Genomic DNA, 25433 nt, shown 5'->3' on the forward strand with positions numbered 1-25433 from the left:
TCAATGACATGAGACAAAGTATATGTGAACTGCTGTATGAAAAGTGAATTTACTCTGTAAATCTTCACCCAAATCCTAATAAAAAAATAAAAAAGAATAATGTAGAATATGCAAAACATCACATAATGTGGATGAACTTGGAAGACATTATACTGGGTGAAATAAGTCAGTCACAGAAGGGCAAATATTGTATTAGTCTGTTATTGTAAAAGTCAAGGAAAGGTTTATCTATGGAAGGAAATTTTCTTCGTTGGTTTCCAGGGGTGGGAGGGGTGGGTAGGTAAAACTGTTAGATAGATAGAGATAAGTATTCATTTGGGTGAAGAGAAGGGCAATGTACCAAATGTGAGTGATCAACATGGTGGCATTGAGAAAGAGGAAGACAGAGAGAGGTACATGGGAGGTAGAGACAACAAAGATGAACCCTTTTGCACATACAGTACTGGATTGTCAGTGAAGGCAAACATGGGTATACGGGTGGATAGATGAGTGGACAGGCTGAACTATTAGGTGTGTCTGTGCAGTGGTAAGTGTACTCAAGACCATGTATAGGGTTGGCAGACAATGATTGTACAAGTGTATTTGTATGTTCTGTAAGAATTCCCAGGTGTATAGTAGAGGTGACAAGGGACGAGGTTGTAGTCACTTCTTGGTCACTGCCAGCTACTCAGAGGGAGTGAGTAGTTGAATCTGTGGCTCGGGACCATAGTCGCAGGGGACATCAAGCTCAATTGCCGTAACATACTACACAAAACATTGTTCCACCTCCTACTTTGCTGAGTAGCAACTGGTATCTTTAAAGCTTGCAAGCAGCCATCTAGATGCATTGATGGGTCTCTCCTCATCCAGAGCAAATAAAAATGAAGAAAACCAAAGATTTGTGGAAACAATTAGTCCAAGTGCCTGGTATACCATGTGATCCACAGCCTATGTGACTATGAGACCAGAAGAACTAGATGGTGCCCAGCTACCACTGTCAACCATTCAGAGGGGGGTCTATGTAGGAGATCCTGGATAGTGAGGGAGAACAATGTGGAACAAAACTCAAAATTATTTGGGAAAAAAAGGGGGGAACCAGGTTTGCTTGGCTGATAGAGCCTGGTGGAACCACTGAAACTATGGCTCCTAGCTTCCCTTCAGGTCTGGAATTGAACCCACACCTATGGCTTCCAGTCAAACAAAAGACAGGCATATGATTTGAACATTTACCTGAGGAAGATACACTCCTTGGAGAGAACAATCATGGAGAAAGAAGGTCTGTTTATGTACAGGGAGAGAGTTCAGTGGCTAGGAGTGCATGGAAGGATGGACAGAGCAAGAGGTAACTATTGGGAGGAAGTGGGTGAGGAGCTGTTGCATTGGGGTAAATGGTAGTCAATATCATGAGACAAAGTGTATGTGAACTGCTGTATGGAAAGTGAATTTGCTGTGTAAACTTTCACCCAAATCACAATGAGAAAAAAGAGCAAACTCAGTAAACATATTGCAACTCTTTAGGCAGTATATCCTTTGCAAACCAAAGATGATAATTAATAAAGCAGAATATGTATTTATCTTTAAATTATATAAGAAAACTGCTTAATTTGTTAAGAAGCAGAGGTATATAATCATGAAAAACAATAGGACCAAATATGTATAATACTGAAAATAATTTTTTTTTTTTAGTCTTTCTCTTCTTCCTCTTCCTCTTCTCCATTTGGATCCAGAAAATGGCATTCTAATTTAGGAATTTATGAGAAAATTATGAATATTTAGTGTAGAAATGTGGGCATTGGTGGTTCAGTGGTGGAACTCTTGCCTTCCATTCAGGAACCCAGTTTGATTCCCAGCCAGTGTCCCTCATGTGCAACCTCCACCCATCTGTCAGCGGAGGCTGTGATGCTGAATACGTTTCAATGGAGCCTCCAGACTAAGCAGAGTAGCAAGAAAGTCCTGGTAATCTACTTCTGAAAATTAGCCACTGAGAATCCTATTGATCACAGTGGTCCCATTTGCAACCAATCATGCAGATGGTGCAGGACTAGGCAGTTTCATTACATTTTCATGGGATTGCCATGAGGTGGGGCCTACTCAATGTCAGCTAACAACAAAGAATGCTGGGAGGAGAAAGACATGTTAAAGATCACTAGTCGCAGACGTAGTAAAAGACTTTCTGGAGGAGAATAGGAAGGCATCAGTCATGGTACCCACCGTACTCCACCTTGCCTGTTTTTGTTGTTGTTGTTGTTGTTATGTGCCGTCGAGTTGGACCCAACTCTTAGCGACCCCTCCTTGGGTTTCCAAGGCGGTATCACTATGGAAGTAGATTGCCCAACCTTCCATTAGCTGAAAGAAATTTATCTAACTAGAATAGAGGGGATCTTGTCTCAAGAAAACAAGAAACCAGTGAATCCGTATTTTTACTTTTACATTTAAAGTAATTTTATATTTTGTGTATAATTCTGGACCGCTTATTATATGTGTTGATAAAGAAGCCATTCTGCTATCCAAGAGGTCTTTGTTTGGTAGACTTTATGCACATTGTTTGACTCTCATATGCAGAATAATGTGCAAAGAAGGTCACCCAGAAATAAGAACACGGCTTTCAAGAAATGATTTGGGGTTCTTTGCATATATAAATACATTAAGTAAAGTGAATGCTACTTTCTGATTCTGAATTGTTGCCCAGGAAATGAATGATTCTAATGTTTCCATTAACTTTACACTGGAGCACAGTAAACCTGGCATTTCTCGTTCTGGAACTAACTCATAGCTCTGATGTGGCCTCAGGACCACATAACAATTTAAATTCCTGAAGGAATTGAGGAAAAAGCAAAGATAATAATCTCCAAATTTAAAAAAGAAAGGAAAAAAGTCCTAATGCTTTCCTAGGAAGAGGTAACTATGGGGATGAAGTGGGAAGGGAGCTGTTGCATTGTGGGAAATGGCAGTCAATGTCATGAGACAAAGTGTATGTGAGCTGCTGTATGGAAAATGAATTTGCTCTGTAAACTTCCACCCAGATCACAATAAAAATTTTTAAAAAAACGTCATAATGCTTTGTAGTAAAATGGTCCATGAAAACTTTTTTTTTGTATTTTGTTTCTGTTTTGAAGAATGAGGCTCTTAATTCATTAGTGAGTCTTGTGAGAGTTAAAAATATTTTCATTTTGTGTGTGTTTTTATAAAGATAAATTTGTAAAGAAAATCGATTACCATTGAGTCAACTCAATTTCGACTCCCAGAGACAGCACGTGTGCTGGAGTTAAGACCATGCCCCATATGGTTTGCAATGGCTAATTTTCCGGAGGTAGATCATCAGGCATTTCTAGCAAGATGTGTGTGGGTGGAATTTGATTAGCAGTCAAGTGTGTAAACCATTTACACAACCCAGGGCTCCAAATTTGTAAGTAAAGCCATGCTAATTTGGGGACTTGGAAATTTTAATGGAAAAATAAAGATATCTCAATATGTTGTTGTCTTATAGTTGGCCTACTGCTATTTATATAGAATGATTTTATTCTTATCATGGATATAACAAAACTGAATTGCCCCATTTTGTTACACTAAAAATAGAGTAATAAAAGTATAAAACACAGTAAAATAGATTATGGTAAATTCCAAATGCAGTTATTTTTTTTATAAGTATTAGGATAAAATATGTCTGGGAAAAGATGAAAAAGTTGAAAACAAAATGGTTGTTTGTTTCATATCAAAATTGTTATGGATTTAAGATTAACAACCCTGAAGAAATTTATTTTCTATGCATCAAAATCCCTCAACGAGTAGTCTTGTCTCCAAAAATGAAAAAGTGTTCCAATTCTAAATTGGGTTCCCCTTCTCCACAATAAAAATCACCCATAATGTTTGTGAGTAGGGATTGTAAACACAGATGTGCAAGTCTCAGTCCTTGGAGTGTTCAGAATAATAATAACAAAAAAGAGCCCATTTTATGTTTGAACATAGAATTTCAATTGCATTAAATTATCACTCAGTTTTCATGCCTAACATGAGAAGAGTGATTCGATCATATCACCAAGATTTTTAGTACCATACATTTTTCATGTTCTGATAAATTGTTTGTGAGAACTAGCTGGGAAATTAGTGTCTTGTCCCAGTTCAGATACAGGTGTGATTGATGAAAGTCTAATTTTTATAGTTCAACTGTTTTCATAGAACACATTTTGAAAACAATCCAAATAGTTTGGTCCATCCCCAATTTAGAATCAACAAAGATACTGAAATGACAACTCGGACTGTTATATAATTCAAGTAAAAAATGGCTTTGGGATGATTTTCACTTATAGTTGGAATAGGAAATGCCATTCAGTTCTTTTTTTTTTTTCATTTTGCGTGTATATTTATGTACAAAGGGAGCTCTGGTGGCATAGTGCCTAAGGCATTTGACTGCTAACCAGGAGACTGGTGGTTCAAACCCACCAGCCGCTCCTCGGAAGGAAGACTGGGCAATCTACTTCTGTAGGGATACCACCTTGGAAACCCAAGGAGGGGTTACTATGAGTCAGAGCTAACTCGACAGCAGTGAGGTCTTTTTTTTTTTTTTTGGTTATGTACATAACAACATTATCTAATACCAAGTAATCTTTTAAAAACAAAACTCAAAATCCATTAAATAAGATCGCACCATGATTACTGAAAGGGAATCATCCGTATATTTATATTGTTTATTTATCCAAACTCATTATTTTATAAAAGTTTTGAAAAATCATTAATTGTCCAACTTGTTTTCTTCTGTAGGAATTAATTAGGGCATTTTAAAGAAGCACATGATGTGATTCAATTGAAGGGAAAAGATGTTTCTAGCACCTTTTTTCTAGAATGTTCCTGCAGAGCATGACCACCTGTTGAGAACTGCAGGAAGAGCAGCGTGTTCCACCTGGTGGCCTCGGTAACTGTGTCTCCTTTCACTCCCAAGTGCCTTAGCTTGGCCATTAAACAGGCAGACCCCTTTTAATACATAATTTGTCTAAATTCACTTCATTTCACGATGCTGCATTTTCAACATTTACACAATAACCATAATTACTTCTGAACTTTGTAAAGAAGAGTGTGTGTGATAATTGGACTGTTATTTTACAAATACAGAAACAATCCCAGTGGTGCCTACGGCCAAAAGGAGCAGCTTTTGTGGGTGCATTAATCTCCCTGGCAAGAATGAAAGATTATAATTAGGTAAACCTCTACAGCCAGAAAGAAAAATAATTGTGCATCTAAAAAGCCTGCTTATTTACTTTGTAGCCAGAATCTAGTCATCAGTCACTTTAAGAGAGAGACAAATAATTGCATGGCCAAACCCAAGCTGCTATTTGAGGTGGTAACATGATTTGAATTGATTCTGATGGTTTGCTAAAGAGCAAAGGAAATGAAAAAAAAAAAAAAAAAAAAAGGAAAGAAAGAAATATTTCTTTACGGTACATTGGGATGCCCTTTTCAATTGTCCAGTCTTTTCTAAAGGATTTAAATTTTTAGACTTTTCGAAGTGTCGTGTTTAGTCATTTCTAAAGGAAGAGGAATAAGTAGATTCATTCAATTGACAAATATCAGTTGAATGCCTATTGTTAATAAAACCCCGTGCTGAAATGAATGTGTTCTTTTAAAGGCTGTGTCTGTTTGAGTTCACCAGCAGCCATCTGTCAGTTTGTCAGTCTGTACCAGCTTGCATGTGGCCATGACACTGGAAGCCTAAGCCACACCTATTTCAAATACTAGTAGGGTCCTCCACGGTGGACAGGTCTCAGGGCAGCTTCCAGACTAAGACAGCCTAGAAAGAAAGGCGTGGTCCACTTCCAGAAGTCAGCCAATGAAAACCATATAGAGCACACAGAATATTGTTTGAGCCATTATCATGAGGAATGACAGGGCTGGGCGACGTTTCGTTCTATTGTGCATAGGGTCACTACCGCTATGAGTCAGAGCTGACTCAGTGCCAACTATCAACAATAACATTTGAGTTAAAGCAGGAGAGGAATTCCAGTTTTGGGAGTTGACTGTGTGAAGCTGGGATCCAAATTTCTTAGTCCATTGGCAAACCAGCGCAGCACAGACCCAGCCACGTTACCACTTCTGTGGGCTGAGGGACTCTGCCTAGAGCAGGATTAGAGTTTCTTCATCTGCTGCAGACTCACCTGTGGTGCTTCCTAACATGAGGGTTCCTGGACCCCCTTTGGATATTTGGACTCAGGGGATCTTGGGTGGGACCCAAAGCCAAACCAAACCCACTGCCATCGAGTTGATTCCGACTCATATCAACCCCCACTGGATTCCCAAGGTAGTAAGTCTTTGTGGAAGTAGATTGCCCCTTCTTCCTTTCACAGAGCGGCTGGTGGGTTTGAACTGCCAACCTTTTGGTTAGCAGTCAAATGCCTTAGGCACTTCACTACCAGAGCTCCTTGGGTGGGACCCAGGGACCTGCATTTTAATTAGCAACCCCAGATGGTGCACAGACACAATCAGTACAGTTTAGGAAACACCCTAATGGCCTAAGAAGTCTACGTGTTGAGTGGCCAGTTTTTTGGGGTCTAAATACATACACGCAGAGGTGAGAAGCATAAAGACTTGCGAACCTAATACATGAATAAAATGCAAATCAGGGCATTGATGTCAGAAGGATTAACTAGTGTGGAAAACTCTTGCTCAGCATTCACAGTCTTCACCTTTGAAGTAACCTGTAGCCTCGTCCATGTTGAAGGATACAAGGAGTTAGTAATTTGGAACAGGGTTGCAGGGTAGGGAGTCAGATAGGAAAATTAGAGCCATAGCCTGTTTGTAAAGAAGCCCTGGTAGAACAACAGTTAAGTTCTCAGCTGCTGACCAATGGCATTTGGCTACTAACCAGAAGGTCTGCAGTTCAAACCCACCAGCTGCTCTGTGGAAGGAAGATGGAGAAATTTACTTCCATAAAGATTTACAGCCTCAGAAACCCAATGAAAGTCAGTATGAGCCGGAATTGATTCAATGGAAGTGAGGTTTTTAAGCAGTAGATCAATGGTTCAAACCCACCAACCACTCCAGGGAAGAAAGATGTGGCAATCTGTTTCTGTAAGGATTACAGGCTTGGAAACCCTCTGAGGCAGCTCTGCTCTGGCCTATAGGGTCACTGTGAGTCAGAATTGACTCTGTGACAACAGGTTGATAGTTACCTTACTGTAGCGAGCAGAGTTGTAGCCTGTGATTGAGTTAGCAACAGGTCACATTTCAGCTCAGTTCTGGACAAAGAGGAGCTGTTGTCATAATTATAGTAGTTCTTAATGATCCTCTTAGAGTGGCTGTGTGGGCTGGAACAAAGAATAGAGGATAATTTTCTGTATGTAGCATTTCCAAAATCCCCTAACTATGTAGGAGAAACGTTTATGTGTTTGTAAAATGCACTGGCTTTCATAGCATCAGAGAAATCTGATTTAGATGGATTCTCAAGGGTCATCTAGTTCGGTGTTGGTCCTCATCTGCCTACCATTCAATACATGAAACCCAGTAGACAAATGCAGAAGGAAGCTGATTAAACAAGAACACCGCTAATCAGAGCTAATACATCTCTCCATTTTATAAATCAAGAAAAACAGTTGGCATTATTAACTATTATGAATATAGAGCTCTGGTGGTACCATGGATAAGGCACTGGGCTGCTAACCAAGGGGTCGGGGGTTTGAATCCATCAGCCATAGGTTTTTCATATGAATGTGAATTATAGATTAAATCAAAATTGATGAGAAAATTGATTTTTTAAAAAGCAAGTATTTCTTGAGTACTTCTCGAGTGCTTCTCCTGTGCTAGGTGACTTATAAGACTTAGCTGATTTGATCCAAATGAAGTTGGTATTATATAGACAGGCAGAGAAATTTCGACATGTTGTTATTTATTTAGAACTCTGGTAGTGTAGCACCAAAGGCACTTGATTGCTAACCAGAAGGCTGGCAGTTCAAACCCACTCGGCACTCCTCGGAAGGAAGGTTGGGCAATCTATTTCCGTAGTGATTCCACCTTGGAAACCCAAGGAGGGGTCTCTATGAGTCAGGTCCAACTCGACAGCACATAGCAACAACAATAATATTTATTTAAAGATGTGACGCTATTTAATTGAGATACCACAGCTAATAAATGGCAGAACCAGATCTCAAACAGAAACACCATACAATATATCTGGAATGATGGCTTAGATATCTTTTTTTCAAATCTGCAGCCGACAAGTAATTCATCAGTTAGTTGAATGATTTCTAGTGTCAGAAAAATCCAGGCTGAAATAGTACTTCTGGCATTTGTAGGATCTTGGGCAAAGTGCTATGCCTTTTCATGCCTCAGGGATCTAGAAAATCACTGAGAATTGGTTACAGTAGGAAAGATAAAATTCCATAGAGCTTATTAAGACTACATGGAAAGCACCTAGTAGTACAGCCTCTCCAACAAGAACACAATGAAGTAGGTCTTTACTAGGCTCTGCTTAACTAATATAAGAAAGTACCACATTCATTTGTTGTCAGCAGTATTCAGGATTAGCATGTCCGAGATGTGGGTAAGCCTGTGGTATACTGTGAGTATTGAGAGTAATAACCACGATTGTCGTTGTTGTTAGGTGCCATCAAGTTGATTTTTGACTCACAGTGACCCCATGTGACAAACTAGGACTGCCCCATAGGGTTTCTAAGGCTGTAATCTTTATGGGAGCAGACTGCCAGGTTTTTCTTCAGTAGAGACATTGAGTGTGTCCAAACCCCCAGTGTTTCATTTAGTAGCTGAGCACTTAACCATTGCACCACCAGGGCTCCTTAATATGCATGAGCAAATGTGTATACCATGGTTCAACATAGGTACTATCAGTAGCAAAAAGAGCAACCACTGGTGGAACCCCTGAGACTATGGCCCCAGCTGCCCTTCAGGTCTGGAATTGAACCCACACCTGTGGCTTCCAGCCAAACAAAGACAGGCATTGGAGTTGAACATATACCTGAGGTAGATACACTCCTTGGAGAGAACAATTATGGGAGAAAGAAGTGCTGTTTATGCACAGGGAGACAGCTCAGGGGCAGGGGTGCATGGTGGGAAGGTCACAGGGAAGAGGTGACTGTCAGGAGGAAGTGGGAGGGGAGCTGTTGCATTGTGGTAAACTGTGGTCAATGTCGTGAGACAAAGTGTATGTGAACTACTGTACAGAAAGTGAATTTACTCTGTAAATTTTCACCCGAATCCCAATTTTTTAAAAAAAAGAAAGAAAGGGCAACCAGGAGGTCAATGCATCTGTGTCTCAGTAACACCTCCAGATCAGCAAGTTTCAAGACAGGAGTTATGTGACACAAATTTCTAATCCAGTCCAATATTCTGTGTGTTCAATAGCTAAATCTGAAATTCCGTAAGAAAAGGATTTTACCAAGATCACCCTGGGCATTAGAACTGGTCCCAGGATGAGAACAAAGCCTCATCGTATCTCTCAGTTAAGTGTTGTACCTCCCATTCTCATTTTGCTTATGAAGAATGTATGTTGATTTGGCAATTTTTATCAAGAATCTTCTAAATAATTTGAGTATTCTACCCCAAGAAGATAATCCAAATTAAGTGGGGACTGGGGAGAGTGGAAGGACCACATGCATGAAGATAGACTCTGAAGTACCATTTTTTCTTTACAATGGCACAGAATTTGAAGCAGCCATACTAGCCATCAGTCTCTCCTCTCCTTTGAGTCTTTGCTCATTCTCTGTAAGAACCACATGACCCATTGTATTTAAATTGGCATCCTTGCCCCAAATCCTTCTAGTCTCCTTCCTTTATTTTTCCCATGACACTTACCATTTTGTAATATATTACACAATTTAATTAATTTAGTTCTCACGATAATGTAAGTTCCAAGAGGGCAAAGATGCCTGTCCTTTGTTCACTGGTGTGTCTCCATTACGTAGAATAGCTCTGGGAACAGAGTAAGAAGGGCATAGTGACACTTGCTGGACAGAATAATGAAGGAATGAGCTCTGAAACTAGGAAACTGGGTTGGTAAATTAGTATATGATATTTATTCTGGTTATTTAAGCCATTGCCATGGAGTCGTTTCTGACTCATAGTGACCCCTATTGGGTTTCTAAGGCTGTAAACCTTTACAGAAGCAGATTGCCTCATCTCTTTCCTGTGGCGCAGCTGGTGGGTTGTAACCACTAATATTCTGGTTAGCAACCAAATGCCTTACCCGTTAGGCCACCAGAGCTCCTTCTACTTCTTTAAAGCAGTCAGAAAATTTAGGAAGAAAGTGTAAAAATCTCTGGAATATGTTCTTAAGTGAATGAAAAACAATATTCAAAATCAAGTATATACTTAGGAAGGAACTACATAAAACTATGAAGGAATATATCATTGACAAGAGATACATCCAAATATGAAACGTGGGCTTACGGCTTTTTGTTTTCCATTTAAAAACTACTTTTCCTTTCCTCTCAGATCTAACAGTAAGATACACGGGCAGGGGAGAAGAAGACAGAGCAAGCGTGAGAAAGAGCCCTGATGTGAAACTGCTGACTGCATGGCTGGGGGGTACCGTGAGCTATGCCTTTGGCCAAAATTCCTAGAATCTTTATCTGAAATGAAAATAGAACTTTTTAGCTAAGGAGCATGTTAAGGCTTAGACTTCTAATTCCAGAGACGTGCGGTTTGCAGAACTGGCTCAGGACTTGTGTAGTTAATACATTTATTTTAACTAAATACTCTGTTTTGTTCACACTCCCCTTCTCCATCCATTCTAGTTTCTGCCAGTTCCCTGAATTCTCATTTCTTTACTCTTATTCTCCACATGGTTTTTCCTGTTGTTTTGTTTTTAATCTCTTCTTTTCTCACGCACCCGCTTCTGCCATGCTCCTACTCCTATCTTCGTCCTTGTCCTGCTGAAGGTTTAGCTCTCAGACTGTGATTGGGGTGTGGGTACTTCTCTGAACGAGTACAGCAGTGATGCTGAGAGAATTCAAGGCCTGAGAAACGCAGAATGGATACCAACTAAAACGAACTAACTCACTGATGTCGAATCAGATCCAACTCATAGTAACCCCTCCTTGGGTTTCTAAGGCAGTATCTCTACAGAAGTAGATTGCCCAATCTTCCTTCCAAGCAGTAGCTGGTGGGTTTGAACCACCAGCCTTCTGGTTAGTAGTCAAGTGCCTTAGGCACTATGCCACCAAGGCCCAAGACACACGAGCCCCTGTCTAGCCTTTTCCATGCATCTTGAACCATATGCTCTTACCCCATGGTCTTTGTCAACTTCTCTAGGCTGCCTTCTGGGCCGTTTTCTTGCACGCCTCCCCACCCCCCTTCCTTTCCTTGCTGCAGTAGTTCTCAATGATTTCTCCCAAATAAAGGATTTGTCACCTTTCCCCTTCTAGATTACAAGGACTTTATTCCTCACAGTGCAATACGTTTATTTATAAATAAATAAACACTACTATTGAGTCCATTCCAACTCATAGCGATGCCCATTGGGTTTCCAAGGCTGTAAATCCTTACAGAAATAGATTGTCTCATCTCTTCCCGCAGAGCAGCTGGTGGGTTTGAACTGCTGGCCTTCTGGTTCGCAGTCAAATGCCTTACACACTATGTCCCCAGAGCCCCTCAGTAAGTTTATTGCTCTCCCTTTTCTCCACTAAGGCTAGCTGACAAGATCGTCTACGTAATCCCAGTGTTAGCTGTTTAATCTGCAGGATCATGAAATTTGAGAATTAAAGGGAGTCTTTAAAGTCATTCAGTGAAATCCCCCTGACGAATTGTGCTGGGTGCGTAGTAGGTGTTAGGGACATATTTGCTGTTGATAAGCATTGTAAAATCAGCCCTCATGCATCCATCAATATAAGACAATGATTTTTGTGCTATTAACTTTGTTTTCAAATGTTTTCTACGAATAATCATGGAGAAAACAGCCCTCAGAGGGCAATTAAATGAAACTGAAAAACTTGTTGCAGGCTGACAAGGGGGTGGAAACGGAAAGGGAAAGGATTAGTTACTGAAGTAAGAACAAGAAGAAAGGGGCTAAAGTGTTGACAGAGTGACTGCGTATCGACAAGAAGAACATCTCTCCCCCCTAAGAACTGTTAACAGCGTGGAAACGGTTGCCAAGGAAAGCTGCAGGATGACTGGCCTGGTGGTTAGCACCATTTCCGGTATGATTCAGCAGGTGATTAACTTAGACCTTCCTTGATGAAGTGAAACAGAGTAAATGTGGTAAATGGATCTTCTCCAGACACAAGAGTCTAGAAAAGTTCAGTTTGTAATTGCATCCGAAAATGAAAAATGATTATAAAGAGCATTCCGCTTCCCTACCTTAAAATCGCTAACATGGCCACCTTAACACTACTCGGAGATTATGAGGGAATGTGTTCACTCTGCTTTTTACCAGGATAGCTGACTTTATATATATATATATATATAAACAGTTTTTAAGTTGTCATTTGTTTTCTTTCAGGCTTGTAAATTTTATAGTTCCCAGTGGTATGTGGTGAACTACAAATACGAAGACTATTCTGGAGACATTCGACAGTTACCTCGGTAAGAACCTGTGAGGAGTAGTGCCTGAGATTCTCACACGTTTGTGTTTCCCATTCAGATTCTGCCATTGTTGATGAACACATCATCAAATAAATAAGAGTCATAGTAGAACATCTTGTTCAACAATATGCAAATTTCTATATTCACATTGTTTGAAGTGAGATATAAATATAATATTATTTGTTTTTTTGATCAGAGTTTTAAAGTGAGATTATCATGATATTATTTGTTTTTGACCTTTATTTTCAATAGCAGATGCAAGAGCATTCTTCTTTTTGTTCTTGTTATTGTTGGTGCCACCGAGTAGACTCTGACTCCTGGGGTCACATGGGACAGAGTAGAGTTTTCCATCATCTTCATGGAAACGAATCATTAGACCTTTCTCCTGCAGAGCAGCTGGGTCGATTCGAACCTCCAGCCTTCTGGTTAGTGGTCAATACTTAGCTGTTGAACCATCTAAGCTCCTTGCAAGAGGACAAGAGAAGTCCAATTTGGAATGAAGAATTTTTCAATATTCTGTAGATAGTACTCAGGTTTGCTACTTGTTCTGTTTTTCATGAAACGATGTCAGAAATCATGAAAATAACCTCCACAGGAGTGAAATCTGTGTAACAGCAAGAAGGAAAGCAGATGTTTCTCTCCCCTGACTCTCAGCAACCTAAAGTGTGTGGGAGAAGATGACTCCCTTCTGCACCTGCTCAAACCTGACCTCCGCAGAGCTTACCTGGCTCCCTGCACGAAGGAAGCCCGGTGTGGAGTGCCTGCTCTCCTACTGAAGTGAAAAACCCCAAGGAGCAAAGACTTTTACCTACAGAATCCCCTGCAGGCCTAGAAGAATGCCTGGCATGTAAGAGATGTGCAGTAATTGCTTATTTGATGAATAAACAACATGAATGGACATTTTTTTTTAATTGTTTTTCTGGGTGGGATTGGTGTTACTCAAATTCTAAGAATTTCTTTGAACTATACTTTCCCAATGCAGTGACTCATTGAACTGAGATGATGTAAACAGTCCAGAAAAAAACCCTTAAACAGACAAAAGTGAAGACTTCATTAATGCTTTATCCAGTGGAACATTGAGACGACACGCATGGGGATCTGGTGTTTTGATAAACACATGGTTCAAAGGTGAGCAACACTTTCCAAGGTTTCTTGGCTCCAGAGACATCTTTTCCAGACGCAGGTGCTTGGAAGCACTGATCTCAGCCCCTGAACACAGACTTCACAGGGGGAATTTTGAAATAGCTTTCTGAGAAGGTGGCATTGGAGCTTAGATCTGATTGGACAGAAGTTGTCAGATCTGATTGGACAGAAGTTGTCAGCACTGCAAACTGGTTCCAGACAAGAGAGAACAGCAAAGGTTTAGCCTGACCTGGGAACCAGATGGTTGTTTGAGCGGAGTGACTATCCGGGAGGCTATAGAGCTAAGGAGAAGAACACCACCAACAACAACAAAGAAAACATTCCAGACAGTTGCCATGTGGCTTCTGACTCAGGGCCACCCTGTGTGTGTCACAGGAGAGCTGGGCCCCAGAGGGTTTTCAGTGGCTGGTTTTTCAGAAGTTGATCGCCAGGCATTTCTTCTGAGGCCAAAGCGTCCAATTCTCAGCGGCAGGTGTGTTAACCATCGGTGCCACCCAGAGATGGAGAGGATTAGCGACATGAAACCATGGAAGTCGACATGGGGCCATGTCAGTCCTGGGAAGGAGCCTGCTTTGGTTCTCGCGGCATCAGGAAGTCTTTAGACAGTTTTCACCAGGGACATGACCATGACTTGTTCTGGTTTACAGTTACAAAAGATCATTTCGTCTACTCCATGAAGCATGGTTGCAGTGGTGGGAGCAGAAGACAAAGGAGGAAGGAGGCCATTTCTTGTGAAGTTGCATGACTGTGGGGAGCAAAACAATATTCTTCCAAAATAGCCCATTTTCTTTTCAAAACAGTGACATGAACGTTCACCAAATCCCTTTTAACTTGAGTCTCTCCTGACAGATAATCTTCAGTCATTTGTGTTGGAAAGGCCTGATCCCATCCTAAGCCTCTGTGAGTAATAACTGTATTAAGAATATCTGGGTGTTACTCGCACATTTATAGGCATAATGGAAAAGCAAAGCATGGTTTTAATATAAAGAGTTCCTCTTTCTAAAAATAATTTGAGAAGTGGTTATGACTTGGAAACTGGGTCCAAGCAGATTGAAGACTGCATATATATATATATATATAAAGTAGGAGAGTATAGAAGGCAGTATTTAGCTGGCCTTTTCAATAAATACCTTTCCAACTTCTTTATGTCTATCAAGGTCTTTAGTGACTTTATCCCCAAATGCTATTTATCTTTTCTTATTATTCATGATGCCATTAAAAAAAAAAGTGAAAAATTTCACATTGACAGTATCTTTCCTCTGTTAAAGCAACAGAGAACAGAGAAAGCATGCCCAGAAAGTATGGACTTGGAGTATCATTGCTGCTTTGGGTTTTCCATGGTGAGCACAAGGATCCATCCCATGAGAAGAAATGCAAAAGTAACTGAAATGTTGTGAGACTGTCTCTTACTTTAACTGAAGGAAGTGGAAGTTGATACCAAGAAGGGGAAGAATAAGAAGAGCTAGAACATAATCCTCCAGCAAAGCCCCTGGAATAATGAAGACTGTAACATGGAGTAGCAGAATTTCAAAAAATTATTTAACAAAGCTAATCACTGCTCCTTAAAGACAACACATATTTAGGACAATAGTAGAAAGAGATGATTGACTTTGGTCTTCTGAGGCCCTGAGAGGCAAACCGTTGCCATAGCTGCTGGATTAAAGGAATCCTCCTGTGCCTGTTACCAGTCTAAATTGATCATTGCTCTTCATGGGTTGTTGAAGCTACAAAATAGAAGTTTGCCATTAGTGGGGAAAAAAACGATATGTGGGTATATCTCCCTTCATTATTTATTTATTTTTTTAATTTAAAAGTGTGTGCTTATTGACTATAAGAAACTCGTTTTTTTAAAGTATGTGTCCACAGGAAGATACTGGAGAGATACCTTATCTCAGGCTGGAGGTGTAAACCAGAAAGCCTTCCCACAGGAGAAATGAAAACCAGCACTGAACTTGGACTTGCCAGGAGGCAGGAACTACATGAAAATACACAAGGCCACTGATTTCATCAATCCACTGTGTGGCATGCAGAAATACAGGACATTAAAATTTTTTTACCATAATTTACTTGACACAAAGATGAACATTTCATATATTTCATATGTTTTGTGCCTGGAGAGCAAATAAAGTATGACTAGTTTTATGCTGTGATGATTTTGAATGGAATAATTTTAAAATAATAAGTAAGTAAAAAGAACATTTCCTTTCTCGTGCTGGGGTGCCATAGTCCATGATCCCATTGGCCACTCCAAACCCTAGAGCATGGGAACTGTTATCCCCATTTTACAGACAAACTAGAGCCCTTGGGGAGTAAGTAACTTGGCCTCAAACATCACAGCTAATAACCAATGGGGCATTCAAGCTTCCTGGTGCCCCTTAGGTAGGTGACGGAGGTAATTCTGATGTAGAAGTGAGCAGTGGAATTCACTGCTAATGTCTGACTCAAACACCAGAGAGTCAGGACCCTGATGAGCTCTTTATCTCAGGATCCCAAAAGTTCTTACAGATGTCGCGTTGCTCCTTGAGGGGAAGGATGCTCATATTAGTTATCTAATGCTGCTATAGCAGAAATCTGCAAGCAGGTAGCTTTAACAAGTTTGTTTTGTTTTTTTTTTTCCCTTGCTGTTTATAAGGTGAGAAGATTCTAGATTCAGATTCAGAGGGCTGGCTCTAGGGAAGGCTTTCTCTGTCTGCCCGCCCTGGAGGAAGGTCCTTTTCTCTTCAGCTCTACTTCCATGTGTCTTGGTATCTATCTTTCTCCATCTCTCTTTATCCTCACTTTTTAATCTCTTTTATACCTCAAAAGAGATCCGCTCAAGACACACCCTACACTAATCCTGCTTCACTAAAATAACAAAAACAGCTCATTCCCAAATGGGCTTGTAACCACTGGCAAAAAAAAAAAAAGAAATCATTTTTAGAAAACATATTTTTTGAGACACAGTTCAGTCTATAGCAGTGTTCAAGTCAATGGCCAGAGGTGCTAATCTTTTCATGATTTTTAAAATAGAAAACAGAAGGTTTGCTGGTAGAATTCTCACTGTCCAGAAAGGAGACACAACACTTGTCAGATACATGGTTCCCAAGAATTTTCTCCCCTCTTACGGGTTGTCTCTTCAATTTGTTGCTAAAGTCCTTTGCCGAGTAAAAATTTTTAATTTTGATGAAGTCCAATACATCTGTTTTGTGTTTTCTTGCTAGTACTTCTGGTATTGAATCTAAGAATCTATTATTAAAAACCATACCCCTGTGTTTTCTTCTAGGAATTTTATGATTTTATTTTTTGTATAGGCTTTTGATCCATTTTGATTTAATTTTCATATATCTCGTGAGGTATGAGCCTAGCTTCATTCTTTTGCACAATGCTTTCAATAGCTGATTGTTTACAAGGAGGTCTCTGGATGCACTTGAACTGCCAACCTTTTGGTCAGCAGGCAAATGCCTTAGTCCTCTGTCCCACTCAGGGACTGCGTATCCATCCCACAGGAGTTCCTTACACAGGCACACAGTGGAAGGGATGGGATTGGAAGCCTTAACTCTGAAATGGTAATTGGTGTATTTTTTGTTTGCTTTAGCTACCATCAGATTGACTCTGACTCCTGGCCACCCCGTGCACAATAGGGCTCAGATGACTGTGACCCATAGGGCTTTCCTTGGGTGAATATCTGGAAGCAGATCACCAGGCCTTCCTTCCTAGTCCATCTTAGTCGGAAGTTCCACTGAAACCTGTTGAGCATCACAGCAACGTGCAGGCCTCCGCTGGCAGATGGGTGGTGGCTGTGCACGCGGTGCATTGGTCCACTTGGGAAATGCCAAGCACGTTCTTGCCTTTCAGCTTTCTATTCCAGGCCTCTGCTCATTTCATTGAAATTCTTTACTTTGTCTTCTTGAGGCACCCTTTGACACCTTCTGCTCAGCTCTTTAACTTCATCATCTCTTCCTTTCACTTTAGTTACTCTAAGTGCAAGAGCAAGTTTCAGAGTCTCTTCTGACATCCCTTTTGGCCTTTTCTCTCTTCCTTTTTTTTTTCTTTTTGTAATGACCTTTTGCTTTTTCATGAGTGATGACCTTGATGTCATCCCACAACTTATGTGCTTTTCACTCCTTAGTGTTCAGTGACTCAAATCTACTTTTAAGATGGTTTCTAAATTCAAATGCTGTATACTCAAGGTCATATTTTAGCTCTCGTGGATTTATTTCAATTTAATTAAGCTTTATCTTGAGCTTGCCTAGGAGCAATTGATGGTTAGTTCCAATGTTGGCCCCTTGACTCCTTATGACTGATGATATCCACCTCTTCCAGTCTTTTTCCACCAATGTAGTCAATTTGATTCCTGTGTATTCCATGTGGCGAGGTCCATGTGTATAGTCTCCGTTTATGTTGTTGAAAAATAGTTTCTGCATGAATAAGACCTTTATCTTGTACAATGTTATCATGCAATCTCTGCTGTCACGTCTGTCACCAGTGCTGTATTTTACAGCCACCAATCCTTCTTCGTTTCCAGCTTTCACATTCCAAACATCAGTAATTATCAATGCATCTTAACTGAATGTTTGGTCAATTTCAGACTGCAGAAGTTGGTAAAAAATCTTCAATTTCTTCATCTTTGACACTAGTGGTCTGTGTGTAAATTTGAATAATATAAATTAATAGTTTTAACTGATGTTCCTTGGAGGCATATGTATATGATCTTGTCACTGACAATGTTGTACTTCAGGATAGATCTTGAAATGTTCTTTTTGACTATTAATAATGATGCCATACTCTTCAGTTTGCCATTTCCAGAGTAGTAGACCATGTCATATTCTTACTCAAAATGGCCATTACCAGTCCATTTTAGTTCACTGATGTCTAGGATATCAATCTTTATGAATTCCAGTTCATTTTTTTTTTTTTTACAACTTCCTATTTTCCTAGGTTCGTACTTAATATGCAGCTGTTTCTTCTCATTTTGAGTTGTTCCACATCAGCAAATGAAGGTCCAGAAAGCTGTACTCCATCCACATCATTAAGATCGACTCTACTTTGAGGATGCAACTAGCTTTTCCTACTCATCTGTCTGTTTGTCATGTTCTGTGGCTTGGGTGTTGCTTTGATACTAGAAGCTGTGCCACCAGTATTTCAAATACTGGCACAGTCACCCATGGTGGACAGATTTGATTGGAACTTCCATTCTAAGGCAGACCTGGAAGAAGGACTTCATGGTGTACTTCTGAAAAATCTGGCCAGTGAGAATTTTATGAAGAGCAGTGGAACATTGTTTGATATAGTGCCAGAAGATGGGCCTCTCAGGTTGGAAAGTACTCAGAATACAACTGGGAAGAGTTGCCTCCTCAAAGTAGAGTCAACCCTTTGTTTATAGTGATGGGAAATTTGTCAATAATTATGGATGATGGTTACATGACATGATGAGTATAATGTATTAATTAGTATAATTCATGCTAATATAAGTATATATATAAATTTACTACTCTAATGATCATTTTGAAAAATATCGATGAGTAGAGTTCTCCTGTGACACACATGGGTTCACAGTGAATCAGAATCCACTCAGTGACAACTAGTTTCCACTGACTGTGGTCTTCAGGTGTCTTCTCTGTAACAGGCAGCGTTAGAGTAGGCAGTAGAGCTGCCAGTATTTGTGCAAATGTCTGATTTTAAATTTATATATATACATAGATACAGCTTAATACAAAACAACATGCAACTTAATTCATATATGTACTTCAGTATAAAACTTATGCTATCTTAGTATTTTTATATTTTTGAATTATTGTAACTCCTTTTGAACCTATTGTAAGTAAGTCATAGATGAAGAAGTTCATACTGTATGATCATACATTTGTGAAATGTGAGATAGTACATGTCCACACATGCATAATCATATATGTCCATTATAATTTATTGAGCAATTACTATGTGCTAGATCCTGTGATGGCTATAAAATGGAAATATCTATTTCCCACTACTCTTCTTTACCATTTGTAACTACTCATCTATCAGTCACAGAGGAGCTTTGGTAGCATAGTGCCTAAGGCATTTGACTGCTAACCAGAAGGCTGGCAGTTCAAACCTACTAGCCACTCCTTGGAAGGAAGGTTGGGTAATCTACTTCCATAGAGATACTGTCTCAGAAACCCAAGGAGGGTTCTCTGTGAGTCGGGTCTGACTCAATGGCACATAACAACAACATCAGTCACAGAGTCTCATCAAGACTATGCCACCAAAATAAGTTGAAATTTGGACTGATATGAGACTCTAGGTACGATCTATAACATTCAATATTAAGTATTGTATCCAGAAGAATATGTTATTATTACGAAGAGTAGAAGAGCTTTCTTGTTCTTATTTATTGGCTTTCAGAGCAAGTAACTTTCACTGACCTGAACTTATAAAGGTATAATAAAATAGGTTTATTGATAGTTATAATAAAATATGACAGAGATACCTCTTAACATTTTGAACACCAAAAAAAAAAATAAATAATAATTTTTCACAGTGCTTATCAGTGGTTCCGTCAGTGAATGCATATTAAGCTTCTATCTCAATAAGAACAAAAATTAGGGACAGAGATGGTTGGGAGCTGGTTAGAGTCCTTGCTTGAAGAAATGGAAAATCTGATGGAGGGCCAAGAAAAGGGTACAAATAACAGAATCAGGTAAGCCTCACAAGAGACTTGTATACAGAGCATATGGGAAGAGAGATCATACCTAATTCTGTAGAGTCCAAGACGCCTTTGTAAATGTTTGAGGGCACACGCTTAAGTCACAGGGCTATGTGGCTCTGATCGCAGGCTTTCCATAAATTAACAGTTAACGCAAAGGTACTTTTATGCTGTAACATTCCTTGATATAACCTGGGAGTGGGCATTTTTTTGTCTTTCAGAGGGAGGGGAAAGAGTACTTTGAAACCTTTAGTTACCCGCCATGGGAATACAGTCTGGTGATTTTATTTCATATGTGAAATAGCATAAGTAGGTGTAAAGAGTCCTCGGTTGGTTCTGCATCTGCCCAGCTGGAATACCTTCAGCCTAGGAAATGGCTGTGATGGGAATACTAAAGGTGCCTCTGGCCTTTTTCTCAATAGATTCTAAGGTGGTTTCTATATAATACAAATCATCTTAATGAAAACAAACGTTCAGTGGACCTGCTCCACGTCGGATTTTATATAGTAAAATGTGCCAGATGGCTGAGTGTCAAGAATTGCTGTACTCTGGGGTGGTGTGGCCTGATTTCCAGTCAACAGTTAGCTGGGAAGTAGAACCATGGCAAGGAGAATTTATTTCTAATTGAATCTATCATTTATAGAGCCAGGTGTATACTCTTGCTACTTGGGGCTGGTCAGTGAGGCTGTGATTCAGAACGTTTCTGTGCTGCCTTGCAAGTGCACAAAGGAACCCAAATGCCACTAAGTCACTTTGGTGCAGCCTTGACAGGAAGGCCGTGGTTAGGAAACAGCACAGCCTAGTGGTCAGAGTGCATCCTGGTTCTCAGAAACATGGTGCCTCAGGGTGCAGGCTCTTCAAATGATCATGTCACATGATCATGTATCCTTGGTCATGTCACATATGAAATGAAAGAGAAAAGACCATTAGAATGTCACTACTTAATGTTACACTTCAAAATACAGAGGAAAGAAAATATAGACTCGCAAACATACAAAATTGCCCTGTATGCCTTAATCTAATTCAAGCAGACATGTGTACATGTATGCAAACAGTGATGGGAGATTTATTTACTGGACAGAAGACATCATGGGATGTGGAAACGCTAGTAGTTTTAAAGGAAATGAGGGCCTTGATAGTTGTTATCCCTGGAACAGCAGAAAATGAAATCATTGTCTCATGATGTATTGGGTTTTCTTTTTCTTTTTCTTTTTCTTTTTCTTTTTCTTTTGATATCAGAGCAGAATACAAACCAGAGAAACTTCCTTCGCATTCCTTTGAGGTTGACCACGAAGATGCCGATAAGGATGAAGTAAGTAAATTGTTGAGAGTCGAATGCTTAAAACAAGAAGAGAGTTAGTTCCTGTCTTTCGCTGGAGTGGCTCTCTTTCTGAATGGTTCTCCATAAGCTGCAGTGACTGTAATGTCAGTACTTTTAGTCAAAACGAATGACGCTTGCTTTGAAATTGAACATGAGTATTTAGGATGAGTCAGGGCGCGAGGAAGGAATCTCATGTTTAAGTGCATGTCTAGGATCTGGGGCTCACAAAGGAAATTGCGGTGATGCTGACTATGCCTTTTGTACAGGATACGACATCCCACTCATCTTCCAAGGGCGGAGGCGGGGCAGGAGGCACTGGAGTGTTCAAGTCTGGCTGGCTTTACAAAGGAAATTTTAATAGCACCGCGAACAATACCGTTACTGTTCGGGTAAGTAGACATCAAGACTCATCTTTGTTTCTGTCACCTGTCTTGACACCTCACTTTCAGTTACAGCACAGAGGAGAGCCATTTGCATTAAGTTTATATTTTATGCCATTTTCCATTTATGAGGACATATGAAGCTCTTCTCTAGATGTGTCCCAGAAATGTAGCACTCCTGAAGGAATTAGAAAAGCTCTAATATTCCCATGAGTATGGTATCCTGCAAACTTGAACAAGCTCCTTGTATTTCCCCCTTTATTTAGTCCTTCAAAAAGCGCTACTTCCAGCTGACTCAGCTGCCAGACAACTCCTACATCATGAATTTTTACAAAGATGAAAAAATATCCAAAGAACCCAAAGGCTGCATCTTTTTGGATTCTTGTACAAGTGTGGTTCAGGTAAGTAGTATTCTCTCTGCCCCCTTGGGTCTTTTGATCAAAAGATGTTTTCAGTCACTCATTTAACACATATTTTTGGAGTGTCTCATACAAGCTAGTCACCATTCTAGACTCTAGGTATGCCATGGAGAGCAAGTTAACCTAGGTCTCTGCTTTCATGAAACTTTCTTTCCAGTAGAGAAAGAGAAACAGGAAACCAGCAAGGAAATGAACAGAATGGAATCAATTAATGAAACTTGTCCTAAAGAAAATAAGCAGAGTAATGGAAGGGAGAGAGATGAAGAGTGAGATTGGAAAGGAATATTGTTATTGTTATGGTGGTTGTTAGGTGCCGTTGTGGCTGTGACTTGTAGCGATCCTACGTACAACAGAACAAAACACAGCCCCGTCCTGTCCCTCACGATTGTTGCTGTATTGAGCCCATTGGTGTAGCCACTGGCAATGCATCTTGTCGAGTGAGGATCCTCCTGTGTGGTGCTGACGTGCTGCTTTGCCAAGCATGACCTTCTCCAGGGACTGTTTCCTCCTGATAACACGTCCAGACCACATGAAATGAAGTCTCTCCCTCCTTGCTTCTAAGAAGCATGATGGCCATACTTCTTCTGAGACAGATGTCTTCATTCTTCTGGCATGCCACGGTATATTCAGTATTCCTAGCCAACACCACAATTCATAGGCATCGGTTCTTCTTGGCTCTTCCTTACTCGTTGTCCAGCTTTTGGAAGCAGGCATGTGAGACAATTAAAAATACCATGGCTTGACAATGTTCAGGACCATTTTACAAGTGCAAGAACGGCTTTGATTGAAGTTGGCGGGAGTCATCCTGTTCTAAAGCTAGCTGCTGAACAGCTTCTCAACATGAGAGGTAGGCTAGGTTTTTCTGGTGGGAAGACCATATGCCATGGAGGTGAAGTATGAGAACAAAATGGAGACAGTCTTGTTCGTTCTGCTCAGGTCGCAGTAAACGCTGCCATAGGTAATGCAGAAACATGTGCTCGGTGCAGGGCCACATGTCCAGAGGGGCAGCAGCACCACCAGCTCTGTCTACCAAGCTGTTCTGCTTTTAGTGCCAGTTACTCAGATCCCAGACCCTTTGAGATTTTCACTGTCTCACAGGCTGCAGCTGCTGGAGATGTTAGCAAGGCTGCCTGTAACCAAGTGAAAACAATTGCTCAGGGAAATCTTTTGGTAACAGTCATCCGAGCTGCTGAGAACAAGCTAAAGGGTGGAAACTAATGTCAGTGGAGCCTCTTGAGGGTTTCCTGGATGAAGCCGGGTTCCAGGCTCCAGTTACTGGTTCCTGTGTGCTGACAGCCACAGTCCTTTAGCACATTGAGTCCGCGGCTGCCACCAACATCATAAACGCTGCACTGAGGTTTGTTTCTGGCAGCAAGTCAGTGGCTCCAAATGGAACCTTGGTGCATACACCTTTTGGTGATGAGTCGTAATAGAGATGTACCCGTTTCACGGGAGAGCTGAACATGTTGTCAACCTCGAGCAGCAAACACATGAATGTCAAGCGTCTCCAATACAGCTGTTATCTCTTCTTGTTATTCATTGATGGGAAATATCTTAAAGCATAAATGTGGGTAATTATCCCCCTGACCTAAAGTCAATAAAACGTTCTGTGTGTGTTTTATTATTATAATTTAAAGAAAATACCATGACTTGGGTCAGACACACCTGAGTCCTTAAAGTGACATCTTTTCTCTTTAACACTTTAAAGAGGTTTTTTGGAGAAGATTTGCCCTTTGCAGTACATCAGCTCATTCCTCGACTACTGCTTACCTGGGTGTAGCTTGTGGATCGAGTAAAATGAAATCCTTCAAAAGTTCAGTCTTTTCTCCATTTATATTGATGTGCTTATTGGTCCATTTGTGAGGATTTTTGTTTTCTTGATGTTGAGGGGTCATCCACACTGAAGGCTGTAGTCTTTGATCTTCCTCAATAAGTGCCTCCATCCTCTTCTCAGTCAGCAAGCAGGGTTGTGTCTTCTGCATGTCACAGGACTTAATGCGTCTTCCTCCAATCCTGATGCCACGTTCTGCTTCATATGGGCCAGCGCCTCAGGTTTCTTTCTATATTTGGAAAGGAATTATATGGGAAAGAACAGTAATGTTTACAAAATGAGAAAAGAGTTTTTGAGGAGAGACCCTTTGGTTTAAGGCCTAAAGTATGAGCAGGGACAAAGATCCTGAGGCTTGAGCAGGTTCTGGTTAACTCCAGTAGAGGAAACCGCCACCTGTGTGGCTGCAGCGGGCAGGGGAGAGTGGAAGGAGATGGGGCTACAAAAGGTAGGCAGGGACCAGTCACTTTGGAAACAGCTGAGTGGTTGAACCAAATCCCAGCCAGTTGCCATGAAGTGGTTTGTGACTCTGGTGACCCCATGTTGCACAGTGGAACTGCTCCAAAGGACTGTCAAGGCGATAACCTTTGAGAACAGGTCACCAGGACTTTCTTCAATGTCTCCTCTGACTTGGTCCAAGCCGTCAACCTTTTGGTTACTAGTCGAGCACTTAACCCTTTGCACTACCAGGGACTCCAGAAAGCTTGATTATTGATCACGACTTGTCCAGAGCCCAACTGTAGTTTAGTGACTTATTTTGAAGGTTGGGTAAAGCCAAGTGTACGGCAGTGTAAATTTTTTATCGAGGGTTAGACTGACTCTAGTTGGAAAGGTAGTAAATTAAATCCTATGCCCCCATCGTTCTCATAAAGACTGTTCTGTGACTTAAGGTGAGCTGTGTGTGAATTGTATCACATGGAACCAACTGGCCCTCTCAGTCTGACGTTAACATTCTGTTCAAAACCAAGCAGCAGATTAAAAAAAAAAAAAGAAGTCTACCCTAACTGCTGACTTTCCTCTTCTTTAATTGCCTGATTGCACTGTCTTTCTGATTTTCAAAGCATTGGATTTCACAGATGCTTCTGGTGGCATAGTGCCTAAGACACTTGACTGCTAACCAGAAGACTGGCAGTTCAAACCCACCAGCCTCTCCTCGGAAGGAAGATTGGGCAATCTA

At 40.5% G+C, this 25433-nt stretch overlaps 1 protein-coding gene across 1 annotated transcript in view; it reads left to right on the plus strand.

Annotated features, from left to right (window-relative positions):
* DOCK10 (dedicator of cytokinesis 10) overlaps positions 1-25433 on the plus strand; it is a 242485-nt gene that overhangs the window by 109846 nt on the left and 107206 nt on the right. Inside the window, exons 4-7 of the mRNA XM_007955659.2 lie at positions 12419-12501; positions 21548-21620; positions 21896-22018; positions 22276-22410. Of these exons, the coding sequence (XP_007953850.1) occupies positions 12419-12501; positions 21548-21620; positions 21896-22018; positions 22276-22410 (414 nt within the window). The remainder of the gene's footprint in view (positions 1-12418; positions 12502-21547; positions 21621-21895; positions 22019-22275; positions 22411-25433) is intronic.

The sequence above is a fragment of the Orycteropus afer genome, unplaced genomic scaffold, assembly GCF_000298275.1.
Source record: "Orycteropus afer afer isolate SDZICR_OR568_19922 unplaced genomic scaffold, OryAfe1.0 scaffold00002, whole genome shotgun sequence".
Lineage (NCBI taxonomy): Eukaryota > Metazoa > Chordata > Mammalia > Tubulidentata > Orycteropodidae > Orycteropus > Orycteropus afer.